Genomic DNA, 13,296 nt, shown 5'->3' with positions numbered 1-13,296 from the left:
ACTGTTCAAGACCTCTTAACCAAACTTGAGTGTCCTGATTCACGACTGCCTGAATAATGCCTGTGTTCAAAGCAGGCACAGACACACTGTAGTTATCCAAAATGAAAACAGGCATGCATGTGTAGTTTAGATTCCAGCTGGCTGGGGAAATGCTAGTTAGATGGACAGATTGTTGAGTCTAAAAGGTGAGGTGGAAAAGGCAAAAAAGAAAGAAAAAAAGAAAGTGTCTGGCAGTGGTGTTAGTTCAACTGTCCTGGCACAAGGTTGGAGAGTTGGCATGGAATCAAAGAACAGCTTAACGCTAAACTCTCACCAGCTGACTGTTATGCCAGTGAGAGTGATGTAGCTTCAACACAGAACAAGCCTGTACACATTTCCACTGACTGATAAAATGATATTTTATTTGGTTTAAATAAAATTACCTAGTGTATTTAATTTAATGAGGAAATGGTGCTAAAATATTGTTTAAAAACATGTACTTGTAATTAAATATTGCATGCATAAATGTAAATTTATTCATAAATTCTTTTCGAAGAGGTGACTTGTAGCAACCATTAGCACATACGTTTTTATTACTGTGTGAAGATGCATGAACACTAAGGAAATTAATTCTTGATAGATTCGTGCAGTCCCATTCCAGCAATTAATTTGTGATAAGGTGCTGTAATGTATTTTTAAATGTATCTGCTTTGTCTATTTCTAATTGAGAAGATGTAGAAGTTTCCCACAATGCCTTTTTCCTGCCCCCAGAGAGCAGGTGTGAATTTGCAGTTTTCAGTCGCAGCTTGGCATATGAGCAAAGTTTGTGAACTCCAGGGAAATATGAAACCATCAACAAGAAAACGCGTCCAGAAGCTGACAATGTTTACAGATGATCCTTCTCTCCACCGAATCTCAGTATCACCAGAGTGTAAAACAAGAGCAGCAAATATGTACAGAGAGCTATAATTGTGTTCTGTATTGTGAGAGAAAAACTACATTAATCCCACAAAAATCAGGCATGCACAAAATTGCAATCTCCCAAATACATAATTTAACTTACTTGAGGCTAACATCAGTGTACAGTCAGTACAAAATTGGAAAAAGTCGTTTTTTGAAAATCTTATTTCCACACACAAATTAGACTTGCAGCTGATGACATAAATCTTTGCTGTTTTCTTAACTGAAAATATGTGTCTGACCTGAGGTAAAAGGCTGTTATTTGTCCGCATAAACTAAACTAAACTTTTTTCATTTCTGTTATTATTTCCTGTTATCTTGACTTGCTGTGAGGAAGCTGTGTAAACGGGTTGGTAGGCATGTCTGGTTGCTTTTTTAAGTCCTACAAAACTTATGTACATAACTCTTATTACATAACTTATTTAGTGCATTGGCTGCATATGTTATGTACTTGCAAGGTCTCAATAACAATTACACAGCGTTATTGTGTACTTCCGACTGATCACCAACAGTGTCCTGCTGACAAGTTTTCTTTCTAACCTTGAGGTTGAATCTGCATTCATGTCATTCTGCTGGTTAAATTTGGCCTCAGTGGTTCTACTCTTATGCTTTACAACACAACTCCAGAATCAGTATATAAATCCAATTTTCAATTTTTCCCATTTTAATTATTTTGCTAATACAGAAATTACTGTAAAAGATTAGGTAGGCACTCCTTTCAGTATTATGTTTTGGGCTTTTGAAGGAATCTCCCTGCCAACATGTTTGTCTTAATTCTGGCAAACCTGCTGACTAAATTAATGAACAAGACAAATGTGCGTGACACAGATGAGAGGGGATACACAGAAACAGACATGTACAAATGAAATGAAAACTAAAAGATGAAGGTGGAAGGAAAGTGGCCAAAGGGTCCTTCTTTTGCTCTGTTTATTACACACCGCCTTTTTCTTGATTTTGGCAGCCTTCTGTACTCTCTGGCAGGCAGGCAGGCAGGCAGGCGAGCGGGCAGGCAGGCGTTGGGACAGGACAAGGTCAGCGGATACGGGAGCACAAATAACAGGAGGAAGAGGAGGAGGAAATAAAGAAGGTAAATAAAAGAAGGTCAGACAGTAAAAGCCCCAAACCAAACGGCAGGTGTGATATCGCTGCTCTCAGAAAAGGAAGAGCCAGAGACAGAGAGAGGGAGAGAGAGACAGCATGAGTGTGTGTGTTACTGTATATGTGTGTGTGTGTGTGTGTGTGTGTGTGTGTGTTTGTGGAGATAGCGTTCGCACAGCCGTGTTGGTTATCAGATACAAATCAAAACAGCAATTACAGAGGGTAATAATTGCTTTTTTCGCTATTAAACAAATCAAAAAGCATGCAAACATAAATCAATACTGTTCCTGCATTCCTGACATCTAAATAAAGCTGAATTAGGAAGAGCTGAAGATTTGGAGGTTTGTTTTTTTAATGTTGCTTATTTCTCATTATCATTATCATTTGAAGGGTCACTTCTGTGGTCAGAACATTCACCAGCAGGAAGACAAACAGAAAGGCTCCCATTTCTGAACATATCGCACCTAATTAAAAATTTCACTGCAAACTGTTGTGTTGTGCTGCTCGTACCGCTTTCCACGGTCAGGTCACAGTCTATTACCGGGAAATACACGCTGGAAAACAATCAACAACAATCAGAGAGGCAGGGGAGTGGATAAAGCCTGAAGCAAGGATTTAGACTGTGCACTTGGGGTTTGTTCTCTAGGGCTGCATACAAAAAAACCCAACAAAACAAAATAAGGTTGTGTTCAGAATTAAACAGCTTAGATAAACATAAAAGCAGTTTTACACAGCTAATTGTGTTTTTGATAAAAATCTTCAGTGATGGCCTTAATGTCGCTGCTACACTTGTTGAACTTCTACTGATATTATTTTGGAGTAAACTCCCAACACTTTGTAATCTTTAAAATCCACCCTTCTGTATGAGGTTCAAGTTGAGCTGCTGCCCCTCTCTGCATCTGCCATTGACCAGAGGAAATTATCTTGACCCTCATTACATCTCAGTGTGAGGCTGCTTTTCCTGAGCTGCTGCAGCCACTAAGACAGTATAAGCACAAAATAAAAAGAGCAAAGAAAACAGCCCAAAGGGAAGAGTCTTTTTCATTTTTGCAAAGTTTCCTCCTCCGTGATCAGCTCTCACACCAGACAGACATCTGAAGCTTTCAGCAACATCTAGAGTACTGCTTTGCTGAGAGGCTGAGCAGGGAGGACACAGACTGCAGGAAAGAGTGAGTGGGGGGATGAAGCTGCATAAATATTACATCAAACAGAGTGAACATCATGCCAAAAAGATCTGCATAAATAACCTATACAAGCTTGCTACAGTTTACCTTGCAAACTTCTTTTTCCTAAGTTCAGCACGACAGGAGTGTGTGCATATAATGTTCGTGCGTGTTCAGGTTGATCAGGAGCAAACGTACAAACATGACTTCACTGCACTGCATGTGCATTCGACTTTGTGTGTAGTCGACCGAGTCTATTTCAATGTCAAAGATTAATGTCAGTTGCTGTACAGCTATTCATTTATGCACGAGGAACAAATCCAGGAGATAATGGACGACATCTTGCTCAATGGACCCGTTCCAAGCAAGGGAGCGCACTAAAAGGTGATAGACAACTGTTACCATGGTTTCATCCTGACAAGACTTTTTTGCAGGGAAAGTAATTGTGCATGACAGCAAGTGAGTGAGAGAAGAACTGAACACAGATTGGATAGATGTGAAATGATGCCAGTAGACATCATGATTGTGGTGTAGAGAGCTTTTAGACTGAAACAGCAACAGGGCCTGAAGGACCTTCAGACACATCTCTCTGTTTCAGAATGCTACAAGGAATTTGAGGTCAAACTGCAAAGTTGGATTCAATTTGGCCCAAAATATTGAAAATACTGAAACATGTCATGAACTATAGGTTTGCAATGAATGCATATCCACATTCATTACTTTTTTCTTTAATTAGATATGCAATTTTTAATGCAATACTTTAATAACTTTTCAGTTTGTTAATTTAGCTTAGGCAAAGTTCTTATATGGATGCATGTTTTAAGACAAAATTTAACTGATTTTTTCATTAGCATTTATATTGCATGATCATATAAATACCAATACCACTGTAGCCACTCTAGCTATATTGGTAGCTAGAGAGCTACCAATATAGCTCTCTTCAGCAACAATTCAAAATACTTAATCTCCATGAACAGCCAGCCATCAGGAGGACCAGCACTGTAGTGAGTAGTAACTTGCACAATGCTGGAGCATGAAACATAGAGGATGAGGAATGAATGGGGGTATTACCATATAGTGAGCACAGGGCCTATGTAATCTCAGTCTGTCCTTCTGTCTGCTTTATAGTAGGTCTACAGTACCTGATAATATTCAGTTAACCACTGGACACAAATTTAAATGTTTATTTGCTTACAGTACCATTATCCAAGACAAGATTGTGGCTGAAACAGACACAGACTTGAATTTATAGAAAACTACCACTGTTGGCCGTTATTTACTTTTTCATTTGCTGATATCATGCATGGTTTGAAATTAACAACTGAAAAGGACCCTGAAGTCACATTACAAACTTGAACATACACACAGTTCAATAAGCTTCTCTGTCTCTTATTCTCTACTCTTTAACTCTCCATAAATCCCACCAGACAACCACTCTCATATGTATCCATCACATTCATGACAAGTCTCACTACAGCATGTAACTTTTTAAAAGTGGATGGCTTTGCAGGATGTCATTTAATATTTAGGAATACAGCCAAGTTTCAGTGTTCATGACAGAGAGATAAAAGAGACTTGTGTTATTATTACCTGACAGAAGGAACCTGAGGTCACTGGTGAGTAATGTGAGAAATGTCAAATGGTTTAAAATCCAGCTATTCTGTAGTTGTTTCTATAAACACGGAAACAAGCACTTTGAGCTGTTAAGAGTGTTAAAATTTAACACAGCTATCAAACTAATCGAGCTGATCTTCTCTATGCTGCACTGGTACCATCCACAGTATTTCTCTCAAACCGGAACGTCATCATCACAACAATATTAAATAACAGCAGGGAGCAAGTGTCAACAAGGGAAATATAAGGTTTACATGCCAGCAGTCCGTTTATCCAGCCGGCTGTGTGGAACACATGCCCCGTGGCCTAATCTGGCAAAGTTGTTTAGTTGCCCTAAAAGTCCACTGCCTAATATACAGTATGACTCTAACCGCATGACTGTAGACACAAACAGCACTGATGTTCATGTACATTTTATTAGGAGCAACATGAACTGGACTCATCATATCTTGTAAGTACAAATGGAAACAACATGCTGAAATTGCAGAGCTTCACTTGGAGTCTGTGAAAATGCTTTAAAGACAGCCTCTTCTGTTTTTCCCTTCCAGATATGTACAGTAATGTGAGAATAGTATTCCCATACTGTATGACTAATACCATCAAACATACAGTATTAGCCATGTAAAGCCGCTGGACATATTTCCTCCAGGGCCTTATCACAGAGTTTTGAGTGAGGGTTACCAATGAAGTATAAACAACAACACAACATATAACACTATGCTGGCACCCCTGGGGACAGAGGAGAAAACTGCAATCATATAAAGGTCTGTTTCAGTGCAGGACTGTAGAAAGGTGCTTTATCAACTCGGCTTTACCGCAATTCAAGCCCATTTACATATAGACTCCTTTATTGTGCGTGTGTCTCTATATTTGACATAAACCTGCTTGTTAAAGCATTAAGCTGCTTATTAACCACATGTTCTGTATTATGTAAATAACTGGATAAACGTAATTGTTCATATGCTTATGTATTTTCTTTATTACTGGAAGGTTCCACTAGAGGGCACATCTAACAACTAATTTTGAATGAATAAAACAATAAACATGGTGACATTCGAGGTTACTATTTTGTTAATTCTGAGCTCACAGACTTGTTTCCATTTATCTTTGCAGGTTTCCATATTAATTTCGAAAATGATACTGATCTCATGCCAGCTATTCTGTCAAGCATATTTGTCACTGTGCACAACCAATGCTCCAAACAGACAAAGGATATTCAAGGCAGCGTGGGCATGCACACAACAAAAGCGACTATTGCAGATATAGATATGACATCTCCTTTTTTTTGGTTACTTCAGGAGCACATTTTCCAACTAAACTGTATACCGTAACAATATACATGATATACAACAATATACAATATACATGCAAAAAATTAATGAAATTACCTTAATTGACACCATATCAAATTATGTAACATTAATGTCTCTCTTTTACTTCTCAACAACGGCAATTAAATGTATTACTAACTACTGAAGCCCCAGCGTCAGATAAATCTAATATGTTTTGCACAAAAGGGGGACTGTGGACTTTATCCCTCCCTAAAGCAACTACAAGAGTTTTTAACTTCTTATAAAACTCAATATAATACTGATGCCTCTGTATAACCTACATAAGCACACAACACCATCAACGAGAAGATTGACTATTTCTATAAAGTTATGTTAAATGCCTGCCACCAGGTCAGATTCCTCGTACAATTATACCAAATATTTTATGGCACGCAGGTGTGGAAGAGCTTATGTTTCCATTAGATGTATCACTGTAACATGAGGAAGTATATTTCTCTTTGTTTGATAACGTTAAAGTTAAAGTTAGACTTGTTGTTGACTTCCTGTATAATTTGAAGACAGACAAGAGAAAAAGAGAGCGAGTGTCAACGTGCTGAGAGCACAAGTGAGAGAAAGAGAGAGAGAAAGAGCAGCAGTGGTTGAGCAAGCTATAGTGAATGAAGAGAGCGAGTAGTGGTGTAGAAGGAACAAAGCAGTGAATGAAAGAAATAAAACATTATTTTCTGAAGGTGCTGCTTTGCCGGATTTGATGTGAATGCATCCTTACATGTAACCTTGGTGTATGAACTGTACTAAAAGTTTACTTTGTTTCACCATTGCCATATTACAATTAGATAGATTGCCTAAACGCAATAGATCCTACAAACAGCCATGTTTAAAAAAGAAAAATACTATTAAAAATAAATTGTGTCTTTCTTTTCACTCCAAAACAAATGCACATGCTAGCCAGATCAAGGTCACAAAGTGGTGGTGGGAAATGCAGTCTTCATTCCAGGACACAACACTACCACTTTTGTCCACAAGCCCCACCAAAATCAACACAAAATTAAAGTTCCTTGTAGACGCTTTAACTTACATTGTAAGCATATTGAGAGGGGATCTTCTCATGGTCAGTGAAAAGTATGAAAAGAGTCAAATCTCAAAGACCTCAAGTATAACTACACATGCCACAACAGCATTTCTTCATAAAGTAAGCAAAAATTGATAGCCATTGTAAATATTATGACAAGATTTTTTTTCAATGTTTATGGATGTTAAAAACAAACTTTGCCATTAAAACAGTAGGAGAAATAGAGAGTGTTTCATTCACAGTTCTTGAAAGATAATGAGAAATGCACAAAGGGACTAGAACGGTAAGTCCTGATTTAGTTCCTGTGGTTAGTTCTAGGTTACTAATTGAGTAAAAGGCTTCATTTAAAGCTGTGTAATTCCTGTGTGTGTGTTTCTCTTCATGATTCTGACCACTAGATATTTTCAGGGGAAAACACAACACAACGTGTGTGCATGTTTGCATGTATGTGTGCCTGGATGTGGATGTGAGTACCTTGACCCTGCTGACTGCCTCCTGGGCCTGCATCATGCGTATGTTTTTGGAGGGGTTCCTCTCAGACAGCAGCTGAGTGGAGCCCAGGTAGTTAGCAGCAAAAATAATTCCATCAATCAGGTCTTCTGGCTCGCAGGGTCCTGGGACTGGGCCAGAGAGAGGAAGAGAAGATGGTGATTAACAGGGAGACAAGCGGAAGGACACAGTGCGGTTAGACTGAAGGGGTCGGGTGTGCCGTGGAGAGGGTATTGGCATCACTGCAGTCAATGTGCTGTGTGGAGAAACAGACACAAACACTGTCACTCTGGAGATGGAGAGATGTCGATAACACGCTAGGTGAGCAGTGAGATGGTCACTGGCTGTGGGCTGACGGAGATGCTGTGTTGGGAGGGGGATGGGCTGAGATTAATCTCCGTCTGTGATATGTAGATGTGGACTCTCAGACACCCGTTCAGGGACACAATGCACTGTCATGATCTGAAGGAGCAGACAGGCAGCTAAGCCCCTCACACATTATAAGGCCTAGCATTTGCCCAGAGGCAGGGAAAGAGCAGCAGAAGAGTTATAGCAGGCCTGAAAAGGGACAGACTGAAGGCAAAGCGAACCTTGGAATCCATCCATGCAATTACAATATTTTGATTTCATCACCAAACAGGTGTGCAGACAGATTAACTTACCATCGACAAAGCTGGGGAACGACGCAACCTTCTTTGTTGGCTAGAAGACAAAAACAGGATATGATGGATAAATCGTTGTGAATAGGTTTACAGAGAACTTAGCATGTATCTGCAGTCTCCAATAAACCATCAAAATGATGAAGCTTTATTCAGTTTGTGTAGACTGTTGTGTTACATAAAGGCGAGGCTGTGCTGATTTTTTAACATACATTTAAGCAATAAATCAGATATATTCAATTTAGGAAGTGGGTCTAGATCAGGCTTACACTGATACATCTATTCACATTTTTGACTTGATGAACTGTGAAACCTGCTGATTTACCTCAGGGGTAAGTAAGTAAAGGGGTCAAGTAAAGTAACATCACACCCAGTACAACTTTCTGTCTTTGTTAAAAACAGTATGGAGTGAGTTTTTAGTTATACATCAACAATTATATTTTGTAACTTTTTTATATTTTCATGATTACATAGCCAAACCTCATAACAAACAAGCAAAATGACTCCTATTCTGTGAGAGTCCCTTCTACTGTATCAGTTGACATTTGATCTTCAGTAATTGCTTTTATAACAAATTCTGTGTGAGCAACATGATGCTTGAAATAAGGCACAACATGATATATCTGGAAACAATATACCAAACAGAAACTACTACAATGGTGGAAGCTAATGCCCTGCATGGCTAAAAAGATCAATCACACATAACAGCTTTGACATTCACAGAATTCATTCACATGTGGAGACACAAAACAGCTAAATAACTGGCAGGCAAAGAGCAAGTATACATTTGAATGGAAGCATATTTAAGATCAATTACAAACAATGCAGGAATTCCATCATACATTAATAACCTTAAATGTCACATTCTACGTTAAGAAATTCCCTTTGCTGATTTTACTGAGAATAGGCATTCACACATATTCAGACATTTCTATGTCTTTCCCTGCCGCACATGCATTTATACATTGGTGCTTTTTAATGCTGCAGAAATTGGGTGTATGCTCTATGCTTAAGGGCACTGCAAAAGTGGGTGTAGAGAGAGTGCAAACTGCAAAGCCTTACTTATCCACTTCACACATTCCCATTTCTGTGGGAGGTGAAAAAGAGAGGATATAAAGAAGGGAGGAGGGAGTTTTAGACAAGAGATGGCTATGGAGAGAGCTGTAATTTATAATCAGATTAAAACACTGCTCACTTCACATTCAAAGGTTTACTCCACCCAAGGACAGGGTGTGGGTGTGGCTGAGCCCTGAACAGGAAACATCCATGACAGACATATCCGTGAAAAATGGCTCTCATAAAACAGGCAGACATGCTGCTCAATTACCAGGATGCCATCACGGCGTAAGCAAAGGACAAGAGCTGAGGTTGTAATTACACAATTACTCATTTACTCAAACAGTCACACACGTACACACACATGTTTGCGCCAGGACACACACATACACAAAAATATTCTCCAGCTAAAGTAACCTAGCCACAAATGCATGCGATTATGAGGGTGCACCGCAACATTAAAAATGTGCTACATCTTACCTCAGGTACATTGTTGTTCTCCAGGGGGACATTGAGGTCAGAGCGCTGCTGTTTTCTGGGTTGCTCTGCACCATTGCTCACCTGGCAGGTCAACACAAAAGAACAGGTGTAAGCAAAAAACAAACAAGCATAAGAGCATTACAAAACAAGAGCAAAATTGTATAAACTAAGCTGTTGTTTCCTGTAACAGGCAGCACAGGTTCAGGTTAAAACACATGTGACTCACATGTGGGAGGTTTTGAATGTGTAGGTAGGTGTGCTACAACTGAGGATGGAGACTGTGTGCATTGGAGTACTGCACCCACAAAACTCTCAGAACTGCTAAAAAAGAGTCTGCTTATGATTCTCAATGCCAGGATTTATTTATGTCAATGCATTTACCTGCAATTAGAATAAAATTATAAACATTTAGAAGATTAAAGCTGGTTTGGGTTCAAACTGTTTTAAGCTCCATTATTAAAATAATGGAGGAACAACTATTTATTTTCTTGTAGAAAGTATGTTTTTTTTTTTACTTTGTACATATGTTGCTCTTGGCAATAAATATAAATTACTAAACTGTTTTAAGCTGGCACACAATTAAGTTGTCCTTTACTTGTCCTCCAGGCAGCTTGTTCCTTTGTCTCATCTCTCATCACATACGTGGACATATAAACTATACCCAGCACATAATCACACACAGGGAGGATTACATTTATTCTCCTGGATATCCATCTTGCAGTGCAACAACTGTTCATTAACATTCAATCATATTACAGGCTTAAATGAAACCCTCCTGCTGATAAAATGTCCTCCTCCTCCGTTTGGCAGTGATGGAAAGTGGAAAAAGTGAAATTCAGAGGAACATGCCGTACTGTTGAGCAGCTGGAACTGAAATTAATTACCACAAACATGACATCAGTGACCTCTTTTGCGAAAAGAGAGTAAAGTCTTGATCAGTATTCATCGTGTTCTGTAACTCAGTTGTGCAAACAACCATTAAATTAATGGGATTCATGTTATTGTTTGGTGGGAAGGAATGCTAAACCATGTTGCTCTACAAAGCACAAGCCTTTGTCGGAAATAAGAAATCTTAAAGAGGCTTCACATAGTATTTTATCATCAATAAATCAGCACCAAACCAATTTAATCCATTAACATTAACAAGGCGACCTTACAGAGGACAGACAGCTTCTACCAACATGTACATGTGTATACAACACAACAGATTTAGAAGGATTTGTTTGTAACTAAGTGCACTTCTCTAATTACCTCTCACATACTAAAATTATATTATCTTTCCCACTTGTACTCACACAGCAGTAGTTCAAATGTGCCCCATGTGTTTCACCAAAACACACACTGAATGCATTTCCTTCCTCATAAAACAATTACAAAGCCATTTTTTTTAAATGTCTTAAATCCCACACTGTTTATATCCATTTTTCCTGGCAAGCATTCCTCTTCTTTACTGCTTTTATTGGCATTTGCTGCTTTTCTTTGTGCATTACCACCAGCAACAGCAGAATAGCATGAAACCAGCAGCAGAATGTGAACTGCACCACCCCCGTACTTGTATGTGCATCCTTCTGCATGTGCACAAAACAAACAGAATGGGGACACACTCATAAAGACATGGCTCCATGGCACATAATACCTTTAAGCTACAAGAAACAATGACTCTCCCATTCACTAATCACAGCAATCAGTGTTCTGTCAGATACATTATTACTGTGTGATACTGAGGACTTCCTCAGCAGTAAAATATTTTCATTATTTCCCATTGTGGGTATACTTAGTGTCTTACTGTCTAATTGAAAATCAGTGTAACGGACAGAAAAGTTATTAAGGATATATTTATTCTTAACGGTGGACATATGGACATACAGTATGTCTATCTAGTAAATATATATCTAATTTGTTTTATCTGAATAAGAAAAAAACATGTAAGAGACTCATAATAACTGGTATAAGACAACACAGGTTTTTAACAGACTGGGTGGTTCATGGATAACATTTTTAATACAGGCCACTCTAATACTTCATACATAATACGTAGTCTTTAAACATCGATGGATAAAAGCAGATCTATTAAGGGAAAGTTATGTGCTGAAGTAATTAACTGCGTATTGTACATTATAAATATGAAAATGGTTGCTTTTAGTGGATCAACACTTTCTGTCGTTCTGCTGGAACTAAAAAAGTAGAAAGGGACATTTTATTACAGCCCAAATCAAAAGTAATAAAGAGAAGTCTGAAGAAGCAACACCTACTGTATTAGCGTATTATGCAAAATGTGGTCTAAATATTGAGGCTGCAAAGACCTTGTCTCATTTGTGATCATACCAGCATAATTAACTTGACACTTACATACTGATGGTTATAATTTGTAGCATCATTTAAAATGCATTTAAATGTACTCTGCTTTCATCAAACACATCGTACCAACAGGGTGTGTGTAGTCCTGAATCCCTCTGTTTTGTAACTCTTCTTCTAGGATAATCTTTTGGCTTCATACTCTACAACTCTTATTAAATTCACTGTTGTCCCGGTTCATTCGACGGTCATGTTAAAGTGGTGTACAGAGAACATTTCATCTCATAACAGAGGACTGAATGACCAAATCATCCCTGTGAGTTGGGAAGTCATCCGAATCTGCAATGTACTGAACATACTTCCAATTTAATCTAGTTACACTATCTGACCCAGTTCCCTGCTACAAATGAGCTGCACACAGTGAATGTATTAGCACATGTGCACACTGTGGAGCAGGTGTGGATCAGCATGACGCCCACAGGAGACTCTCTCTTTCTGCTTTTACCATCTGACTTTTAGAAGGGGGGGGGGCTCTGTGTGTGTTGGAGTCTATATAGTGTGGGTGCATTTATCCTGGTCTGTAAGAGGAAAATGTGAGGAGAGGGACAGCTCAAGGTAACATGGAGGAGGAGATGGAAATAGATATGCAACATCGCACCTGTAACTCATCTCCAGCAGCTCTTTGCCACAAATCTCTTTTATATCACATCTAGAGGCAAGAAGCTCTGCCTATCTGCACTGTTGTGTTGATACTGTTGTTAATAAATTATGTTCCTCCTTGTCATATATGTGTGTCTCTGTATTTGAAGCACTGATTCAATATATTAGAAATAGAAAATGCTTCACTGGCTTTCAGTTGGATGGGAAACTGAACTTGTCTTGAATTTTCAAATTTTTCACTAAATTTAACTGGCTGCTTAGCTTTTCTCATAAGAAATGTTGACAGCAGGAAAAGCGCATGTGTAAATAATAACATGACTGATGGCTGAACCCCATTAAGCTGCTTCAGTTGCAGGCCCTGCTATTGTGCTTGCTGATTAGCTGTCCCGCATCCATTGGCTTACTGGGACACTCGAATGGAAGGGATTGTTGATTTAATCAGTATTACTTGTGGTCTTCTACATGTGTTATGACAAGTGGCT

At 38.7% G+C, this 13,296-nt stretch overlaps 1 protein-coding gene across 2 annotated transcripts in view; it reads right to left on the bottom strand.

Moving 5' to 3' along the window:
* The window catches only part of apba2b (amyloid beta (A4) precursor protein-binding, family A, member 2b), a 62,883-nt gene that overhangs the window by 10,407 nt on the left and 39,180 nt on the right, over positions 1 to 13,296 (bottom strand). For both annotated transcript variants that reach the window (XM_053324191.1, XM_053324197.1), the window contains 3 exons: positions 9,860 to 9,940; positions 8,327 to 8,366; positions 7,650 to 7,795 (listed from right to left, as the gene is read on the bottom strand). In XM_053324191.1, the coding sequence (XP_053180166.1) occupies positions 7,650 to 7,795; positions 8,327 to 8,366; positions 9,860 to 9,940 (267 nt within the window). The remainder of the gene's footprint in view (positions 1 to 7,649; positions 7,796 to 8,326; positions 8,367 to 9,859; positions 9,941 to 13,296) is intronic.

This window comes from Scomber japonicus, chromosome 1 (genome assembly GCF_027409825.1).
Source record: "Scomber japonicus isolate fScoJap1 chromosome 1, fScoJap1.pri, whole genome shotgun sequence".
Lineage (NCBI taxonomy): Eukaryota > Metazoa > Chordata > Actinopteri > Scombriformes > Scombridae > Scomber > Scomber japonicus.
Note: the sequence above shows the minus strand (reverse complement) of the source record. Positions and strands in the feature narration are given on the sequence as shown.